Below are 22,082 nucleotides of genomic sequence, written 5' to 3'. Positions count from 1 at the left end.
GGCTTGTAATTTTTGCATTTCTTGTGTTCACTACAGGTTCATCAGGACTAGGCAGCCCTCTTGGCAGAAGTCGACACAGTAGTAGTCAGTCAGATCTAACCAGTTCCAGCAGTAGTTCATCTGGTTTGAGCTTCACTGCATGCATGTCTGATTTTTCCCTTTATGTATTTCATCCATATGGAGCAGGGAAACAAAAAACTGCTGTTTCTGGGCTGACTCCTGGATCAGGAGGACTAGGTATACTTAGAGTGTTTGCATCTTTTTTTAATTTAAAGCAACTTTTTTTTTTAATGTTTATTTATTTTTGAGAGAGTGACAGTGAGTGGGGGAGGGGCAGAGAGAGAGGGAGACACAGAATCTGAAGCAGGCTCTAGGCTCTGAGCTGCCAGCACAGAGCCTGACACTGGGCTCGAACCCACAAACCACAAGATCATGACCTGAGCCAAAGTCAGACGCTCAACAGACTGAGCTACCCAGCTGCACCTGTAGCACCTTTTCAAGCTTGGATCTATTCAGAAATCATAACACCTTTAATAATGCATATAAAACAAGATCAGAAAGTTTATTTTTCTTGTTGCTATCTATTCTGTCTCTACATAATAAGTAGAATATAAAATAAATAGTTTAGATGATTATACAAGAATTTTAAAACTCTTGAGTATTTCATAAGTGCTATATGCAGCACAATAATCTTCTGATTTAAAAGGATATTTATGTTATTTAAATGTTTTGCCAAATCATTATTTGTATAAGAAATTGTATTATACAAATAGTAAATTTTTTAAGTGTGTGCATCACATTTGTCAATTTAAACTGAAACCCTTCTCCTCCTCCCCTTCCTCCTCCTCCTCCTGGTCATTATTTAACCAACTTAAATTTCACTGTGATTTTAAAGCGCAGATTTGGCATGCCTGGATGACTCAGTCGGTTAAGCTTCCGACTTCCTCAGGTCATAATCTCACAGTTGATGGGTTCAAGCCCTGCATCAGGCTCTGTGCTGTGCTGTGACAGCTCATTCTGTCTCCATCTCTGTCTGCCCCTCTCCTGCTCGCACTCTGTCTCTCTTTAAGATAAATAAACATTTAAAAAAATTGTTTAATTAAAATGAAGATTTATCACTAAAAATGTAAGAGACATTGATATTAGTGAATTTCTCTTGATTTACTTAGATAACAAAAACATATTCTCCATGTCAAGTCTTGCTTTTATTGGAGAAGGGTTGTGAAAATCATCACTATTGTTCATGGGCTTGAAACTATTAAACAACTGTCAAGAATGCTCATTAGATCATTCTTAAACTTTTACCTCACTTCAAATGATTTCAATTGACGGTATATTCCAGTATATTAGATAATTTCATATAACTAGATAGTTGTACGTATGTATATGTACATGTATATTTGTGTGTGTGTGCTGTGTTTTTTTATTTTTTAAAGGGAATGTGGATGAAGAACCCACTTCAGTCACTGGTCGAAAAGACTCACTCAGTATAAACCTTGAATTTGTAAAAGTGAGTTTGTCTCGGATAAGGCGTTCAGGAGGTGCCTCATTTTTTGAAAGTCAGTCTGTAAGCAAGTCTGCAAGCAAAATGGACACTACACTAATCAATATATCTGGTACCTAACTTTATAGTTTTTTAATTAGAATACTGTTTTTCAGAATTAAGTAAGGGCCTCTTTTTTTTTACAATGTTTAAATATTAAATATATTTAATAATATTAAGCTTTTAGTGATATAGGATTTAAAGGAGAGGAATAACAGTCCAGCCTAATGTACTATCTCAGTCTAAGTAATCAATGTTAGGAATATGATTTCTAGATAAATGCATAGAAATACCACCCAAAGGCCAATATATGCCTAATTAAATCACTGAAAATCACTTCTTTTCTTCGCTTCTCTAACATGAATTGGTAAAATTTCTGACTTATTAGTTTAAATTAATTTTCTGATTGTAAATCCTTAAAACACTAATGAAGGATGAGGGGTAAATAATTTTTACTTGGATTCATAAGATCTTAAGTGGTATGCATGTATATTGCTAGCTTTGTCACTAGCTATATACCTATGGGCAAATCACTTGCACGTTTTCTTTATATTGTGATTTAAGTATTTAAAATTAAATGCATATGGAATATTTTGAAGAATTTGGAGTACTACGTTAATGAAAACGTTTAAAGTTAACTGCAGAAATATAGTAAGTATACTTTAACCCAATATTCATTCAACAAACATACATTGAGCCTATATTTAACAGTGAACTTGTGCAAGGCACTCTGCTCAATGATTCAGGGTACAGGCATGAATAGGCAAGGTCTTATAAGTAGAAAAATAAATGACACTGTCATGGGATTAATGCTGTAATGGAGGTTTATATAAAAAGGAGGAAAAAATAGTTTTATTTAAGAGATCAGACAATGCTTCACAAAAGAAATGATATTTGGGCCAGATTTTCAAAATTATGTAGGAAAATTCTTGGCTATAGTAACATGTTATATAATGGTACAAAAGCATCAGAAAGTATGCTTTTGGATCATACTTTGGTTCCCCGAAGCAAAACATAGGCGTAACTGAACATTTAACTGGTTGTATGGTTGAATGTCCAGGAGGAGAGAGGAATTGGCTAGAGGTAAAGCTGGCAAAATAGACCAGGACTAGATTGTAAGGGGCTCAGATGCCAGGCTAAAAGAACAAGGTTCTGATCCTTTGGGCAATGAGAAGCCATTAGAGGTTTTTAAGAAAAAGGTTGACAGCACTGTGTTTAAAGATGACAGTACTGTATTATACATTTAAAAATCTGTGAAGACAGGTCTCATTTTAAGTGTTCTTACCACACAAAAAAATTGTATGTGGATTATAAAATAAACATGTTTTCATTAAAAAAAAAAGTGGGAAGATGCTTCAGATTGGTGTTTTAAAAAGAGAGTTGACAGTAGCATGAAAAATGGAAAGATGCTTGCAAAGGCTGTTGAAATAGACCAAGAAACAGGGGATAAACCTCTGAACCGTGACAGTAAAAAAAGAAGAGGGAATGATTTTAAGAGAACTATAAGAGAATCTACATGCTTGAGGACAAACTGTGTAAGGAGCGATAGAGAAGACAGGGATGCCTCAAGCTTTTAGCTTAGGTGACAGAAGGGGCAGTGGACCATCATTAACTTAGAAAGTAAGGAAGTGCCTAATAGGACATTTAGGTGGGAGAGTCTGGTAGACAACTGGCTGATTGGCTGTGTGGATACGGACTTGGGCTGAGACAGAAATGTTAGATTTGGGAGACACTGGTGTGTAAATCCTACAGAAGCTATGCAGAGGAACAGAAGAGCACGTAAAGCAGGAGCAACAGAATGCTCAGAGCAGAACCCCAAGAGGTGGCCATCAGAAGAATGCTTTCAGACTGACAAGTCTAAAAGGAAAATAGTAGTTCTTGCCACACACTGTTTAGTTTACAACTAATTTTGAGGAAATTTGTATCCCCTGCCCATCCTGATTATTCAATTTCCATATTTGAGAAGAGCTCTATGTTAAAGTTGAAAGCTGCCAATAAGTCTGATCTTTAGAACCTCTCAGAATTTCACGATAAAGTGATAAAAGAATTTCAAGTTGCCCTCACCTCAAAAAAGGAAGTGGAATAATGTAAGAATGTGCTATTTTAATCATTTGTGCAAGAACAAATATCACTTACTAATCATACCATGTAACTTATTTTGATATTTCATTAATTAGTTGTGTAACGTCATATTATGCTTACCATGTGAAAAGACTTTTAAAGTTTTGGAAATCTGTTCTAACAGATTTTATTTATTTCTTCATCAGCTGTCTGCGATATAGGATCTGCCTCCTTTAAATATGATATGCGTCGACTCAGTGAAATTCTGGCATTTCCAAGAGCCTGGTATAGGAGAAGTATTGCAAGACGCTTATTCCTTGGAGACCAAACTATAAATTTGCCAAGTAAGCTTGTTATGTAACTGTAATTATACTTAGGTTGCTTTTAATTATGATTACAATAATAACAAGAACCTCGGATTGATAACACAAGTTTTGTTAAGTTGTACAACAACTTGTTAAGTTGCACCATGCAATTCATTCACCCACTGAATAAATGTCTATTGAGCGCCTCTAATGTGCTAACTAACCATTGGGGATACATTAGTACTGGAGATCACAAAAAGCTTGCCCTTTCAGAGATTACATTCAGCTGACTTATATTCTGTAATTATTCTGTAATCTTTGTAAAATCTAGAAATGCAGAAATACATTTAACCATCCAAGTTAATCTGGTTAGTTAAGCATGAAAAACAAAATGTTGGCAAGTTAATCTGGTTAGTTAAGCATGAAAAACAAAATGTTGGGAACATGTTACCATATTGCCTGCATTTTTTCTCTAGGACTTACATATTGTTGTACTAGTATAGTGTGTAAGTGAAAGGTAGAGTTGGCATGATACAGTAGAAAATATTAGAAATCCAGGTCTGAGTCTATTCCCTCATCTATAAAATGGATCTGTCTTGCCCTTTTCATGAGTTTCTGTAAGAATTAAATAATAACTTGCTGGAAGGTATTTTGCAAACCATAAATTACTGTACAGTTACCAAATAAAGAACTAGAAGGCATATATAATTATAAATGGAGTGGTGAAATTTATTATTTTATAAGATGGAGACTCTACCCTGGTTAATTCTGTTTCTGTTTTCCACTTTTCTAATAGCATCTGGCCCAGGGACACCTGATTCCATTGAAGGGGTAAGCCAACATCTTTCCCCAGAATCATCAAGAAAAGCTTACTGCAGGACCTGGGAGCAGCCTAGTCAGTCAGCCTCCTTCACCCACATGCCTCAGTCACCTAACGTATTCAATGAACATATGACAAACAGCACCATGTCACCAGGGACAGCAGCACAGAGCCTAAAGTCCCCAGCTTCCATAAGATCAAGGAGCGTGTCTGATTCTTCAGTTCCCCGAAGAGGTAACACTGCTCTCTTTGTTATCAGTATCCCCACCCAATGCCCCCAATATAAAAATCTTAATACATTACTCTCAGATTTTTGCCTCAACTGTAGAAAAATATACTCTTGCAGACTTTTATGGAAGATGATTATGGTTGGGGGGCAGGGGGTGGAATACCCAAACAAAACAACAAACACTTCAAAGTATTTGCCAGCAGAAGAGGTAGGTGGATGGCTAGTAGTTTTGAGAGAGGAATGAGCATATTGTTAGTTTGCTCCACATCGTACCCTTATTCTTAGAAGTAAAACCAACTGGGGCACCTGGGTGGCTCAGTCTGTTAAGCATCCAACTTTGGCTCAAGTCTTGATCTTGCAGTTTGTGAATTCGATCCCTGCACTGACAGCACAGATCCTGCTTAAGACTCTCACTCTTCCTCTCTCTCTGCCCCTCCTCTACTTGGATGTGCACACTCTCTCTCTAAATAAATAAGTAAACTAAAAAAAAAAAAAAAAAGTAATACCGACCTACAGTGTTGTTAAAGATGTCTGATATTGAAAATGTTAATCTTTGGTATTTATTCATTCAGTCATTCTTTTTATTCAGCCACTGTTTCTTGAACAGTGTTATATGTTCAACACTGTTTATGTTATATGTTCAGCACTGTTTATGTCTTAACATATAAAAGTGATGTAGTTCATGTCACAAGCTTAGAGTATGATGAGTAAATGAAGGATTCAAGATACACACTGAGCCCACAGGAACCCAGAAGACAGGTGCCTCAGCAGGTGTCTGCATTTCAGAATAGTTCCTGCCTTCAGGTCCTCTATTTGGCAGCAGCACCTTCTGATTTTCTCCTTTGTTAAGCAAATCTGAGGGTGATGATCTGTGTTGCTGTATCCCACGCACATCAGAATTTCCTCATAGAAAATGGAGATCATACGGAACTTTATGAGCTTTCAAGAAGTAAGACTATCAGCCCTTACTGAACACTCATTCAGTAAATGGTAGCTAGTATTTTAGAGGCAATGTGACAGATATTAAATGTTAGGTCTTAATTCAGAATACCATATTTTTATTTTGGGGATTATAGTGATAAGAGTGATAATTTTTAATTGTCCATGCATCTATGTGAATGAATATGCTTTTGATTTTTCTATTTTTAGATTCACTTTCAAAAACATCAACTCCTTTTAACAAATCAAACAAAGCAGCAAGCCAACAAGGGACCCCATGGGAAACATTGGTCGTGTTTGCCATCAACTTGAAGCAATTAAATGTTCAAATGAATATGAGTAATGTAATGGGAAATACAACGTAAGCTATTCAGATAAAAGGAAAATTAATCATTAGTTGTAATTTTTCTTATATTGTAGGAAAGCAATTTAAAACCTTTTTAATACTGAAATGTTTGAGACAGTAAAGACAGTAGAAAAAAGATGTAAATTGCTTTATCCTGAAAGTGGCCTTATCAAAGATACGTAATCTAAAACAACATGGAATATGTATTCTAAAAAGAGAAAATTATAAATAGTGTCATTTGCTAGGTAAAAAAGCTTTATCATCAATATTAATATTCAAACATTTACCACAATTTTTATAAGAAATGTATTGTTTTGTCAAGCTTTTTAAAATCCTCTAACTCCTGTTTTAATTCATGACGCTGAAAGCTTAATAACCCTTTTTCTTTTTTTCAGGTGGACAACTAGTGGTTTGAAGAGTCAGGGCCGTCTGTCAGTAGGAAGTAATCGAGATCGAGAGATAAGCATGTCTGTTGGTCTGGGAAGATCACAGTTAGATTCTAAAGGAGGAGTAGTGGGAGGGACCATAGATGTCAATGCTTTGGAGATGGTTGGTATGTTGAAATTTTACAACTGAAAAGTTTTTTAAAATTGATTTTGGTGTTTCCCAGTAGGCATTTCTGTGAAAAGTAATTATTGTTTCTATTTTAGCTCATATTTCTGAACATCCAAATCAGCAACCCAGTCACAAAATTCAGATTACTATGGGTTCTACAGAAGCTCGTGTTGATTACATGGGCTCAAGTATCCTCATGGGTATCTTCAGTAATGCTGATCTCAAGCTTCAGGATGAATGGAAAGTAAATCTGTATAATACACTGGATTCAAGCATGACTGATAAGAGGTATTTAGTAAAATGTTACTTTTTGAACACTTTATAGGACTGCTCCTAACATGTTTTCTCTCATCCAGTTAGAAAACACAAACAATTCACTTTTCTTGTAAAATGATTTTCTATTATGCAACAATATGAATGAAAAAGCTGGGTGGGTGAAGAAGGGAATTTGGTTTTTGTTTTGTTTGGTTTTTTTTAGCTGTTTTGTATAAGATATATGATACTCTGTTTTATGCTTTAGTGAAATATTTGTCCATGGAGATCTGAAGTGGGATATTTTCCAAGTAATGATATCAAGATCAACTACACCGGACCTGATAAAAATAGGAATGAAGCTCCAGGAATTTTTCACACAACAGTTTGACACCAGCAAACGAGCTCTGTCTACCTGGGGACCTGTTCCTTATCTTCCACCTAAGACAATGACAAATAACTTAGAGAAAAGTTCACAAGAACAATGTAAGAATTAGAACTAAGCCTTTATATATGCTGTATCTTTCACTAAAAGTTGCGTTACAATTTTAATTTAATATATATACTACCTATATATCATACTTACAAAGTGGTTCATATGCTTTTTATTCTATTCACTCAGCAATGTACCTGATTTCCTGCCCATCAATGGAATTAAAGGCCATCATTTGGGAAGTCATCATTTATTATCTCCCCCCCCTGCCAAACTCACCCATAACCATACCCACTCCATGCTCCTGAATACTAACTATGACAATACTATGTTCTGGTTTAGAGCTTGGGCTGTGTAATCAGAATGTCTAAGTTTGGATTTATTAGATGTGTCGTATTAGGCAGATATTCACTCAGTAATTCAATCAGCAAATCAGCTATGTTCTTAAGCACGGTTTTAGGCATAGGAGATCTACTAGTAGACAAAGTTCCTACCCACATAAAACTTTGTTCTAATGGGAGAGATAGACCATAGTTAATTTACTAACTAGGTAATTTCCGGTAGAAAGACGTGCTGAAAAAGCAGGGAAAAGAGATAAAGAATTCTAGTGTGTGAGGCTAGCTAGTGTAGAAAGGGGGTTCAGAGAAGCCTTTCTGAAGTGAAAGATCTAGACTAGAAAGATCTCTTCTGGGAAAGAGAGTTGTATGCATAGGGGCCTACTGAAGAGTGCAAAGCTCCTACAGAAGAAAGTTGGCTTATTTGAGGATGATTAAGGTGGCTACTTTGTTGGAACAAAGTGAGCAAGCAGGAAAATGTTGGACATGAATGGCCACATTCATAAGATTTTTAATATGACAGATAGCTCCATTGGAAAGTTCTGAACAGATTTGATATTTGATTTACTTTTTCTTAAACTTTTTTTAAAAGGATATTTTATTTATTTGAAAGAGTGAGAAAATGAGATTCCCAGGTAGGCTCTGGGCTGTTGATAAGGAGCTCTATCTCACAAACTGTGAGATCATGACCTAAGGCGAAACCAAGAACTGGATGCTCAACTAACCCCTTAAAATACTCCTTTTTAGAGAATCATTCTGGCTGCTGTGTAGAGAATAGACTATAGGTGGTTAAGAGTGGAAGTAGAGACCATCGCAGTAATTACCATTACCATTATTGGACACATAGTAACAGTAAGGAGACCATTGGAAGAGTTCAGGCAACAAATGATGGTGGCTTTAACTAGAGAGAGGTAAAAGTGGTGAAAAGTAGTCAGAATCAGGATAATTTTAAATAATATTTTAGGGGCGCCTGGGTGGCTCACTTGGTTGAGCATCTGACTCTTGGTTTTGGCTCAGAGCATGATCTTACCGTTTGTGAAATTAAACCCTATGTAAGGCTCTGCACTGAGAGCATGGAACCTGCTTGGGATTCTCTCTCTCCCTATCCCCCACTCAAGCATGTGCACTTTTTCTCTCTCTCAAAATAAACTTAAAATATAATTTTTTATAATCACAGAAGCAGTACATATGCACTGGAAAAGCCTAGAAAATAAATACAAGCAAAAAATAGAAACCTCACATTCCACCCAGAAATCAACACTCTGAACAGTTTATATGCTTTCAGATAATTTTCTATGAACCTATATACACATGTACTTTTTACCAAAATATTGTTCATACTGTTTCATAACCTTTTCTAGTGAACAATATCCAGTTTTCATTTTGTTAATTATCTTCTCTAGCCTTCTGAGGACTATATATGTATACTGGTTTGGACAAATCAGTTGTAATATCGGTGTGTGTGTGTATGTATGTATGTATATATGTATGTATGTATATACACATACACATATATATAAAATTCAAGATCCCAATTTAAATCTGGTTATGTTCTTCTACTCTCTTTTAAATCAGCATAGTCCTTTTTTTTATGACCTGACTTGTTGAAGAGACTTGGCCAATTTTCCTACAGAATATCCTTCTAGATTTTTTTTTCAGTTGTTTCCTTGTGGTTTCATTTATCTTGTTACTCTCTTTTCTGTATTTACTTTAAACTAGAATTGGTGTCAGGCACATTACAAATTAGAGAGATGTTCCCCAAAATGCCTGGCCTGGATTCTTCAAAAAAGTCCTTGTCATGGAAAACAACCCAGGCATAGGGAATTGTTTTAAAGGAAACTAAAGACACATAAAACTAAATACAATGTATGATCCTTGGTTGGATCTGGAATGAAAGTTGTGGAAAACAATCAAAAAGGACATTATTGGGATAAGTCAGAAATATAACTAGTGCTTCTCAAACTTTAATGTGCATCTGAAACACCTGGAGATCTCATTAAAATGAAGATTCTGATACATTAGGAACAAGGTGGACTTAAGAGTCTCCATTTCTAGGGGGCGCCTGGGTGGTTCAGTCGGTTAAGCGTCCAACTTAGGCTCAGGTCATGATCTCGTGGTCCGTGAGTTCGGGCTGTGTGCTGACAGCTCAGAGCCTGGAGCCTGTTTCAGATTCTGTGTCTCCCTCTCTCTCTGACCCTCCCCCCGTTCATGCTCTGTCTCTCTCTGTCTCAAAAATAAATAAACGGTAAAAAAAAAAATTTTTTTAAATAAAAAAAAAAAAGTCTGTTTCTAATAAGCTTCCACATGATGCTGATGCTGCTGGTCCTGAGACCACTTTTGAGTAGCAAGGGTATAAGAGAATTTTTAAAAATCAGGAGATCTGCATTTGATTTCTAGCTCTTCTAGTCACTGGTTCACTAAACCCCTCTTCTTCATTGAAAAGAATATAGATGAAATATCTAATTTACAGAATTATTGTGAGAATTGTATAAAATTTCATGCAAGCACTTTGTAAATCATGAATCATTATAGAAATGTTAGTTGTAATTATTATTAGCAAGTTACTACTTTTCTTAATTCTATCCATCCTTATGAGCATCTTTTCCCAGACTATATTTTTATCAGCTTCTGCTTAATGTTAGCCAGGTGTTGGATTGTTTTTATCCCTTACCTGCATCACTTCAGCTGTAGAAAATAGCCACCTGCTGCCTTTCCACCTGCCATTCAGGATGTTTGAGAGGCACTTGAGGATAAGTGGTTTTTGGTTTTCTTGCAGTGCTTGATGCAGCTCATCATCGACATTGGCCTGGAGTATTGAAGGTGGTATCGGGATGCCACATATCCTTATTTCAGATTCCATTACCAGAAAATGGAATGCAGTTTGGAGGATCAATGAGCTTACATGGAAATCATATGACACTAGCTTGTTTTCATGGTCCAAATTTCCGTTCAAAATCCTGGGCCCTTTTTCACTTAGAAGAACCAAATATTGCTTTTTGGACTGAAGCTCAGAAAATCTGGGAAGATGGTAAATGGACACATTTATAACTTTTACCTTTTCTTATGATTAACTTTTACCTTTCTGATATGAATATAAATGACAGAATAATTTTGCTTTCTTGTATCTTTTGTATGTTTTTCTTATATTACTGAAGTCCAACCCTGTTTGTTCTCATGTACTTGACATGTCAAGGAGTTCATTGCCAATGTGTCAATATAGTCTGGGACATGCTTAACCACTTACTTCTGAACTTGCCATCTTACTCTGTTTCTTAAGCAATTAAAGTTTCTGCGCTGTGTCTGGCCACAGTCATAATAAGTTATTGTAAATTTTTCTTATAAAAACATGATAAAAGACACATGGTGGTAGTTTAAGGAAACTGTCAGTCAAAACTATTATAAAACTTTTATGGGTAAGGCTATGCTTTTACCTCTATTTACAGTGATAAACCTCCTTCCTTTTAGCTTTAATTTCCTAATCTGTGGTTTCTTAATAATAAAGAAAAAATGGTTGATGCTCATTATCTTACTGGGGACAAATCAAGTTATAACTAAAAGAAAGAAAACCTATTTGTGATTTTTTTTCTCATTTACTCTTCAGTTTTACACTCTTTCTTATGTATGAGTTAGCTAAGTCTATTGCTCTGAAGCCACAACTATTTTCTTGCATCTAAATATAGCTTGTTAACATTAAGAAACCTTTTTTTTCTTCTAGGGTCTAGTGATCATTCTACATATATTGTACAAACGCTGGATTTTCATCTGGGCCATAACACCATGGTTACCAAACCATGTGGTGCTTTGGAAAGTCCTATGGCAACAATAACTAAGATAACAAGGCGTCGCCATGAGAATCCACCCCATGGAGTAGCAAGTGTGAAAGAATGGTTCAATTATGTTACAGCCACAAGAAATGAAGGTTAAAAGTTTATTTCTTTAAAGAGATTTGTTTTCTCTATTTGGAGCCCTGTTAACCTGTGTTTAGAATTTAATTAGAGGGAGAATTTTCATTTATTTTAAATCAGTTTCATTTTATTCCTGATGACATAAGTACTAATGTTGTACATGATTCACCACCCTGATTGTGCAACATCTCAAAAACTGGACACTATTTTAGATGTAAGAAGACATTCAAAAATAAAGTTGGTTTAAATAAATGAAGTTTATTATAGTTAAAATATTTTTGTAGTGATGCTAAATATCAGAGGTTTGGTAAAGTTATTACACAACTAAGTAATACAATGCCACAAACTTAAGGTTTGGGATGGTTGGTATAAAATGAAGCTAAATAATAATATTCCTATGAAATAAGTTTAAAAAGAGCACTTTTGGTGAATTTTTCCATTTGATTAGAATCACCAATCTTGCGATAATGTGGTCAGGAAAATTCTTATTTTGTGGTTGTTTTTGTGTTCAAGTTTATAGTACTGGCTTTTACCAATCATGTCATCTGTCCTGGAAAGGTGACTAGATTCAGACCCGTGAAGACTTGAATATTGTACAGAAATAACCATCTTTCAAAACTGTAAAGATGACTTAAGTCCCATTGAAAAAGTTACTATGGAATAGGTCATCCCAGGGGTAGAGACTGTTGAAAATAATCTGAGAAGAAAAGGATAAGGAAGTAAATTAGAAGATTATGTATGTATTGACTATTCTGTATTGACTATTCTATCTTCCAATAGAATTTTTGGAGGAGAGAGTTCTTTTTGGCTGGTATACCATGTTGGGGCTATTAGCAAACTTCACTGCTACCTATATACCTAAAAAATTATTAACTTTTATAAGAAAACCATAGCACATATGTTGGAGAAAATCAGGACTTCTACCTGATTTCAAAGTCAGGAACATATTTAATTGCAAATTCTCTTAAGAGTAAAGTATTCACAATATGAATGAAACTCATGTGTGGAATTTAAGAAACAAAACAGAAGAACATAGGGAAAGGGAAGGAAAAATAAGATTAAAAACAGAGGGGGGGGGCAAACCATAAGAGATTCTTAAATACAGAGAACAAACTGAGTGTTGCTGAAGGGGAGGTGGGTGGGTGATGGGCATTAAGGAGGGCGCTTGTTGGGATGCACACTGGGTGTTTTATGTAAGTGATGAATCACTGGGTTCTACTCCTGAAACCGGTACTACACTGTATGTTAACTAACTTGAATTTAAATAAATAATGTACTCTTAAAAAAAAGAGTAAGGTATTCAATCTATGGAGAATTCTGAGCTTAATTAAACTCTTAAATTTAAACATGAATTTAGTTAAAAATAATATTCATTTTAATGTTTGAGAAATACAAACAAAATATATTAGATTTATCCAAAGTCATGTTATAAAGCTTTAGTCATGAGAACAGTGATAGAATCACTATATATATATATATGTAGTATATATATACTATATATATATGTGTGTGTGTATATATATACATATATAAATAAAACTGTGCATATATAAACATATTACTATATTTGTAAATATAAACAAATAGATAATAAATATATTTAAATAGACCAAAGCTTTATATGGCTCTATTTTTAAAAATGTGAATCATTATTTTCCAGCTTCTAAAATGATAAAAATTCTGTGAAAATTATATGCTTATCAATTATATGCTGGTTTAATTTGATTCCTTTTGTCTTTATTATTATCCACGTAGAGCTAAACTTGCTTCGTAATGTTGATGCTAATAATACTGAGAATAGTACTACAGTGAAAAATTCTAGTTTGTTGAGTGGATTCAGAGGAGGTTCTAGCTACAATCATGAAACAGAGACTATCTTTGCTTTACCAAGGATGCAGCTTGAATTTAAATCCATTCATGTTCAAGAGCCACAAGAACCTTCATTACAGGGTATGTGGAAAAATAGTTTCTAAAGTTACTAAGAAAATTCTAAAGGAACTTCAGATTACTGTGTTCACACAGGTTGTGTAATATTAATATAGTGTAATGAATTTGATGTAGTGTAATGAAATTGATTTGCTTAGTCAAATTTTCTTATCAGCTATATGACTTCTGGCAAATGATTCAATCCATTTGTACCTCTTTCTCTTTGGGAAAATGGGGAGTAATAACAGGACCTCATTCATAGGGTTTTTATGAGGAATAAATGGCACATATTTGGAAAGCGCTTAGTAAATTATCATCATTTGTAAATCACATACAGAAACTACTCATTTCTCTGTAGTTGCATTTAAATGGATTCATTTATATGAACCCATGTAAAATCCCTTATTAAGAGAAAGGGACTTCTTTCGTTAAGTCTTTTACTGTAGAACTTTGCCATTGCAGATGCCAACCTGAAGCCGAAGGTAGAATGCAGTGTGGTGACAGAGTTCACTGATCACATTTGTGTGACTATGGATGCTGAGCTCATCATGTTCCTTCATGATTTAGTGTCAGCTTACCTTAAAGAAAAAGAAAAAGGTGGGTAGCATATTCTTTTTTCTTTCTTTCAAGCTTCAGGAAAGGCAGTTGTCAGTGCCATTTATATGGATTTTTATGGTCTAATGATAAAATGACTGGAATGTGTCTCCGTCCTTTATGAGTTGTATGTATCAATGAAATATATTGGTAAAACTGTGTGACAGACTATCTACTATGTACATGACACTCAGTCAAAATATACCTCACACTGAATGGTGTTTTATTACTTTACCAAATGTTTCCATATAAGCTAAGTACATTATCAGGACTTGTAGGAGAATCAAAGAAAGAAAGAAGAGAAAGAACATTTCTTTGAGGAAACACTGCTAGTCAAAGTGAAATGGCTAAAGAAACAACTACATAATAAAGTAGCATGAGTTATAAACATAATTGGGAAAACTCAGTTAAGTAGATAAGTCTGTTTAGAATGCAGAGAACATTATCTTTTTAGAAATAAATTATTTAGACCTCATTGGTGGGGTTTTGTTTTTATGAGCTAGCTAACATTGGTTTACTCACTGGAAACTTACATGTTTGTCCGTTAAGAAACATATGGCAGGGCGCCTGGATGGCTCAATCGGTTAGGCATCCGACTTCGGCTCAGGTCATTATCTCACAATTCATGATTTCGAGTCCCGCGTTGGGCTCTGTGCTGATAGCTCAGAGCCCGGAGCCTCTCTCTCTCTCTCTCTCTCTCTCTCTCTCTCTCTGAAAAATAAACATTAAAAAAAAATTTTTTTTTAATTTAAAGGAACATGTGGTGACCCTAATATCCATATAGAATGAATATAATAGAATCCATTCCATCCTCTGTAGCTGTTGAAAAGAATGAGGTAGTCTGAAATGTAATGATATGGAATGCCTTCCAAATATATAGTCTTTATTCACCCAGTAAGTATTTATTGCACAAACCTATGAATATATAGTGGTAAAACAATAGACATGATTTTCTTAAAAAGAATTTTTTTTTAATGTTTGTTTATTTTTGAGAGAGCAAGACAGAGCGTGAGCAGGGGAGAGGGAGACACAAATCTGAAGCAGGCTCCAGGCTCCAAGCTGTGAGCAGAGTCCGATGTGAGGCTCAAACTCATGAACCATGAGATCATGACTAAACCAAAGTGGGATGCTTAACTGACTGAGCCACCCAGGTGCCCCAGGATGTGATTTTTTTTTTTTAATTGCTTAGAATACATGCTATTTGTTTAGATCGCCCTGTAATACTTCATTTTCTTCATGAATAAATATAAAATTTTTCTAGCAGTATTTCAAAATAGCCTCATGATAAATGTTTGAGTGAACAAAACAGATTATTTTTTTAAAAAAATTCAAAAGCAGCATAGCACAGATTGAATTGCTGTTCCATTACTATTAAATCTAGATGTGTCAACAATTCAGTGAGAGTAAAATCAGTAATGATGACTGAAAGAAATCTATGAGACAGGAGCTGAAACTTAAATGACTGAAATCATTTAATAGGAAATACTTTATATAAGTAGATCCAGTCTTCACTTATAGCACCAACATATAACAGGCACTATTGTAATCCTCCTGTTTTTCTCTCTGCCTTAATATTTGAACTTAATGTGGAAAAAAAAATATTCCAAGTAAATCTGTGAAGTTCAGAATTCTTTTCTAGTATACCTGTATATAAAAGCCTGCCAGATTTCTTTCTCACAGTTATGTGAAACCTTTGTCACTTCACGAAATACTGTGTTGGTCTTGGTCTGCTATAAACTGTGCATATTTTTTTTTAAATCTTTAAATACAAACTGTTGCACACACACACACACAAAAGAGAAACAGACTCACTGAGAACAAACTGGTGGCTCCCAAAGGGGAGAGGAATGGGAAGATGGGAACAGATGAAGAGGATTAAGAGCTACACACTTCTAGTTATAAAATAAGTCATGCGTATGAAAAGTAAAGCATAGGGAATATAATCAATAAAATTTTAATACACTGCTTGTGGTGAGCATTTCAAAATGTATATAATTGCTGAATCACTATGTTGCATACCCAAACCTAATATATATGTAAATTATTTTTCAATTAAGAGTAAAAACACAAACTTGTTTAATATCATTTCATGGGAAAGAGGAAATGGGAATTTGATTATCAGACTTACAGTAACCAAGTGTTATTATCTATGTGGATTTCAGTTATAAATAAAAATATTTTGGGGCGCCTGGGTGGCGCAGTCGGTTAAGCGTCCGACTTCAGCCAGGTCACGATCTCGCGGTCCGTGAGTTCGAGCCCCACGTCAGGCTCTGGGCTGATGGCTCAGAGCCTGGAGCCTGTTTCCGATTCTGTGTCTCCCTCTCTCTCTGCCCCTCCCCCGTTCATGCTCTGTCTCTCTCTGTCTCAAAAAAAAAAAAACAAAAACAAAAAAAAAAACGTTAAAAAAAATATTTTAACGGTTATATTTTGTTATTAAAAACTAAAATTAGTTTTGACCAAAATAAGTACAAACATGCCAGAGAATATTATTAACAGCATGTAAGACTAGACCAAATCAACATATTTCTAGAACATCAGATCAATTATAGCACCGTAACCATTACCAATAATAAAAGCAGAGCAACTGAGCAGGCAGTAACTGCCTATATTCTTATGTGGTGTGATAGTGTGACAATAAGTACAGTTTTATTCCTAAGCTCATTCCCAGTCCATGTGTTACCCTGCTGCTAATCTACAATAAAGTTAAAAACAGGCTACACAAATTTATTAAAAGTACATTACATGAAAACTATATTTCAGATTTGATTTTGATTTTATATATATTATGATCACCAATTTAAAAAGAACTTGTCTTTCATAAAACATTTGAGTATGCACTTATAAGAATGAAAGGCTGCTTATGTAAAAGGCTTAGAACCAGTGTTCAAATATATATATATACATTTACATCTTAAAACTACTGAGTGATACTTTATTGAGACACAATTCACATATAATACAGTTCACTCATTTAAAGCTATTTAAAATGTCCACCTATAGTCATTCTTTAGGAAACTTTTAACTGTCAATTTTAGTGTCCCATGCCTGTTGTCAAATCTTGTCATTCTTTACTATTAGTGTAAAGCACAGAAATATATATAAAATAAATGCTATTCCTCAAAAATATGTTAACTTTAATACTGTCTTTCTTTAAGAAATACCAATAACTGGCACTTGTTTATGGCTTATTTTTAAATACTAGTTTTTCAGAAATATCATTAAATGAGGCTTTGGCCAGTTCATAAGTAAAATGATAAATGGAACTAATTATACTATTCATATGGTGATTTAAGATAAACTTATTATATACTTGCAATATTAATCTATGATTTTCATCATAGCCATTTTTCCACCTCGGATTTTATCTACTCGACCAGGACAAAAAAGTCCAATTATTATACATGATGACAATTCCTCTGACAAAGACAGAGAAGACAGCATCACTTATACTACTGTGGACTGGAGAGATTTTATGTGCAACACATGGCATCTAGAACCCACTCTTAGGTAAGTAGAAGGTATATATATTTACCTATATCCTACAGGATTATTATGAGAAAAAGGTTATAAATGATATAGTAAGTTAAATATAATTTACCAAAAACTTTTTAGAAGTTAGCTACTTATAACATCTCTAACTTCTGGCTATGCTTTCTGCTACTTTCTGCTTTTTTAAGTTCTTCTAGTCAGGGCAAAAGAAGCACAAACACTGCAAATAGCTCAGCATCCTTCACTGTGTAACATTCTTCCAGTTAATCACTAAAATATGAGAGTAACTCTACTTCCACCATTGCTGCTATGTTTTTACCAGGATATTAATTTCAGGTGTTTGAAGTACCTACAGTTAAGTTTTTTGTTACTAAGTTTGGGTAGATACAGTAGCAGCCACACATTATCATTAAGGAATTATTACAATTTCTCACATATGTCATGACAATGTAATAGAACCTGCAATGTCATAGTTTGTCTGCATGCTAAGCAATACAGAACCATCCCTGAAATGTTGACTTTAATGCTGTCAGATTCAGGTTCATTTACCGAGTCATATTCTAATACAATCATGATGCCAATTACATCAACTTACTTTCATATTTAAATGTCAGTAGTATTTTCTAGTTTTAATTACATTTATAATGGCTGCTATAACTAGTGATACTTGCAGTGTGTGTCCTTGTTTATGATTACCACTTATGACCTTCCTTTCATTTTTCCCTTTCCTTTCATCTGCTTTGCTAATGAAATTTTAACTGTCTGAATCATGGAATAATGGTATCAAAAAAAGGTCATCATAAGAAAATTCTAGCATATTTCTGCATAATGATACAGATTTCATTTAGATAAGGTTATTCAGACATATTTATGCCAGAAAATAATTCCAAACTAACAAAATATCCATTATACAGTAGACTCTTGTAAAAACAAAGTAGTGACTTTGTGTTAATTTGTATTCAATAAAATTTGGTATGAATAGTACATATACTCATGAAAAGTATTAACAGTGTCAGTGCTCAGGAACAGAATTAAATGTTGCAGAGGTTCTAATGCAGAAAACTACTTAGAAAATTTGTTTTGTATTTGTAAATCTATGATGAAATTAAATACCTTTTAATTTGAACTTAAAAAGTTAAAAAGTGGTGGAGAGCATGTTGAAGAGCTCTGGCTCTAAGTCCAGGTTTACAGATAGCATAGTAACTAAATTATCTTGGCCAGAGGATCTAACCTAGTTCTGCCTCAGTTGCTTCATATGAACAATTGGTAAACAATATTACCTACCTTGTAGGGTTGTTACAATGGTTAAATGAGTTAATGCAAAATGCTTATAACTATTAGAGTTTTAGCAGATCAATGCTTAATACCCTCTTTTTCCCTTCCCAAGTTCAGAACCAATTAAGACAGTGGGAGAGAGGCAGCTGCAAATCAAAATGGCAGTTTTAATACTGATAAGGCTCATAACAGAGAATGTGATTTCTATGTCTGGAAACAATGGCTTTCTACTACAAAGTCCAAGTTTGGACTTACCTACAGGGCCTTCATGATGGAGAACTCAGGGTGGAGGCGGGTGTACACCAGAATTGTGCAGTTGACAGCTCTGTGAACTCACCTAGCTACAGGCGGCCATGGACAGTCTTGGGTTAACCTATTTAGGAGTCTGTCCTTGAGAAACCTATTGCATGAAGGGACGGATCAAAATGAGTGGCTCTTAAGAGAAGGTAGGGAAGGGGGCACTAAACTACACTATATGGTTCCTCTGTTAACTTGTCAAACAGATAAATCATCAATAAGGGAGCAGAGGAAGGTCAGTAGTGTTTCACAAATGGCTATTCCTCTCTAAGGAAGGAAATGCCAGGAATAGGGAAAAAACTGTGTCCTTCAGACACGTTTAGCCCATAGCAAACAATACATTTTAGCCTTTTTCCCCCCACCATTATGCCACATATGTTGAACTCTCAGTTTTATTGAGATAAAACTGACAAAACACGTAAGGTATTTTAAGTGTACAGGGTCATAAATTTTAGATCTGTAAACCTTGTAAAAGGATTCCTCCCATCAAGTTAACGTCTTTTAGAATGAACCAGATGTTCTTTAAATATTAAGATGACCCTGTAACTTAAGCCTAAATCAAAATGAGATTCATTTAGTCCACTGCTGTCAAGGATGCTTATAATAGTGAATGCTATTATAGTGAACCCAGGAATTGTAGCTTAGATTACTCAAATGCACCTACTGAGAATATTTTGTCCTAAGCATATTATGGAGGTTTAGTGATGTTCTTGAATCTACCTTTAGGACTGTGTTAGGGCACTGTACTCCCAAATAACTTTTATACTTACAGATTAATTTCTTGGACTGGAAGAAAAATTGATCCAGTAGGTGTTGATTATATTCTTCAAAAATTGGGCTTCCATCATGCCAGGACTACAATTCCTAAATGGCTTCAAAGAGGAGTCATGGACCCACTTGATAAGGTTCTCTCAGTTCTTATCAAAAAACTTGGTACTGCACTACAGGATGAAAAGGAAAAGAAAGGAAAAGACAAAGAAGAACACTAAAAAAGTAACTCATCTGTGAACAAACTGTGATTGTGTCCGTTAAGTTTTATTACACTGGAGTGTTTTTTCTTTTTGTATAGTAAACTTATTTCCAATATAACTTAAAATAATTCTAATTTTGTGGTCATTACATAGAGAGTTTGTAAGTTAATCTGTTTATTCTAGTTCCACCATTCTGTATACAGTGAAGTATTGCATGGTAATGTAAATTTTGTGAAAAACTAGATTAAAATATATAAATCTGCTTGGTAGGGTTTATAATTGTATTATGTGCAATATGATTCCTCCATCTTTAAAATATTTTCAGAGTAACTGTGAATTTCCTTTGATATTGGCCATAACTTTTAGGAAAAATCTTGCTGATAATGTGATTTTTTTTGGTCATTGTTTTTTCTTTTTTTAAAAGGTAGCCTTGTATAAATACCTATTTGTATATAGTTTGAGTAATTGTGATATGATTGAATACCACTAAAATATTGTTTGTAACTATTGTAATAAAGTCACAATAATTGGTTTCACTCTGTAGTTTTGGGGTCTTTTCTTCTTTTGATAGCTTATTTTTATAATTCTTGCAAAAATGAAATCCTTATAAAGATTAGCTCAAGGATGCAATCAGGAAGAGGCACAGCAGAGGCTTAAATATTAGATATTGTTCTATATATATATTTATTTAGACAGCAAGGCACACACGTGAGAGCAGGGGAGGGGCAGAGAGAGAATCCCAAACATGCTCCATGGTGTCAGCACAGAGCCTGACTTGGGGCTCAATCCCACAAACTGTGAAATCCTGACCTGAACTGAAATCAAGAGTCAGAGGCTCAACAAGCTGAGCAACCCAGGCATGCCATTATTTTTTTTTTTAAGTTTATTTAAGAGACAGAGGGAGGGAGAGAGAGAATCCCAAGCATGCTCCATGCTGTCAGCACAGAGCCTGACCTGGGGCTCAATCCCACAAACCCCTGAGATCATGACCTGAACTGAAATCAAGAGTTGGATGCTTAACTGAGCCACCCAGGCACTTCTCTATTTCTTAAACTAGTGGTGAGTACACAGCTGTATGTTCTTATACTGTGTATGTAAATTTATGTGTATCCTTTTTAAAAACTTTATATATATAAATGTATATATAGTATACATGCAGAAGAATAATAAGATTTTAAAAAGACTATCAAACTCTAAAGAAATATTCAAAAGTACTTATAATCAACTATATTCCTCCCCCCATGCCCCTACAACTCAGGTTTGAAATCTAGCCAAGGCTGTACAGTCGGTTTAAAGGTTGGGTAAAAAGTAAAACTGAAAAATCCTAGAGCTAGAAAATGCCTCAAAAAAGCCCGTGATGCAGACTCTTGCATTAGGTAGACAACAAAGTGTCTGACAGATTAAAAATAATAATAATTACAGAAGAGCCTCTTGCATATGCGCGCGCACACACACACACACACACACATAAGTGTTGGTAGGGGAATTAACTACTATCACACAGCAATTTAGTAACACCTAAAGGCCTAGTATCTAGAGTCATAATTTTATATTCTTTCTGCTAGACCATCTTTTCTATCATCTGCCAGTTCTCTGCATCACCATTACAGTTGGGGGCTACATGTACATAATTTCTACTCGTCAGGTTTACCAGAGAAGCAAATTCTATGTCTACTATGGATCTAGTGTCTAAGATAAACTACCAGAAAGTTACTTCATAAAACAAACCAACTAAAAATTAAAGAAATTAGTTCCTTGAGTCCTACTCCAGGTATGTATTCTCTGCTTTAAAGAAACAGTATGCTAG

General features: G+C 34.7%; 1 protein-coding gene across 10 annotated transcripts in view; it reads left to right on the top strand.

The window, feature by feature from the left end:
• BLTP1 (bridge-like lipid transfer protein family member 1) overlaps positions 1-20,792 on the top strand; it is a 212,266-nt gene extending 191,474 nt beyond the window's left edge. For all 10 annotated transcript variants that reach the window (XM_047855118.1, XM_047855120.1, XM_047855121.1 and 7 more), the window contains 14 exons: positions 37-237; positions 1,437-1,616; positions 3,811-3,948; positions 4,706-4,963; positions 6,108-6,258; positions 6,639-6,796; positions 6,894-7,086; positions 7,319-7,536; positions 10,595-10,846; positions 11,534-11,737; positions 13,479-13,673; positions 14,112-14,246; positions 17,585-17,750; positions 20,077-20,792. In XM_047855118.1, the coding sequence (XP_047711074.1) occupies positions 37-237; positions 1,437-1,616; positions 3,811-3,948; positions 4,706-4,963; positions 6,108-6,258; positions 6,639-6,796; positions 6,894-7,086; positions 7,319-7,536; positions 10,595-10,846; positions 11,534-11,737; positions 13,479-13,673; positions 14,112-14,246; positions 17,585-17,750; positions 20,077-20,293 (2,666 nt within the window). In that variant the 3' untranslated portion in view covers positions 20,294-20,792. The remainder of the gene's footprint in view (positions 1-36; positions 238-1,436; positions 1,617-3,810; positions 3,949-4,705; positions 4,964-6,107; positions 6,259-6,638; positions 6,797-6,893; positions 7,087-7,318; positions 7,537-10,594; positions 10,847-11,533; positions 11,738-13,478; positions 13,674-14,111; positions 14,247-17,584; positions 17,751-20,076) is intronic.
• The last annotated feature ends 1,290 nt before the right edge of the window (positions 20,793-22,082 follow it).

Source organism: Prionailurus viverrinus, chromosome B1 (assembly GCF_022837055.1).
Source record: "Prionailurus viverrinus isolate Anna chromosome B1, UM_Priviv_1.0, whole genome shotgun sequence".
NCBI classification, from domain to species: domain Eukaryota; kingdom Metazoa; phylum Chordata; class Mammalia; order Carnivora; family Felidae; genus Prionailurus; species Prionailurus viverrinus.
The sequence above is the reverse complement of the archived record's forward strand: the minus strand, read 5'-3'. Positions and strand labels throughout refer to the sequence as shown.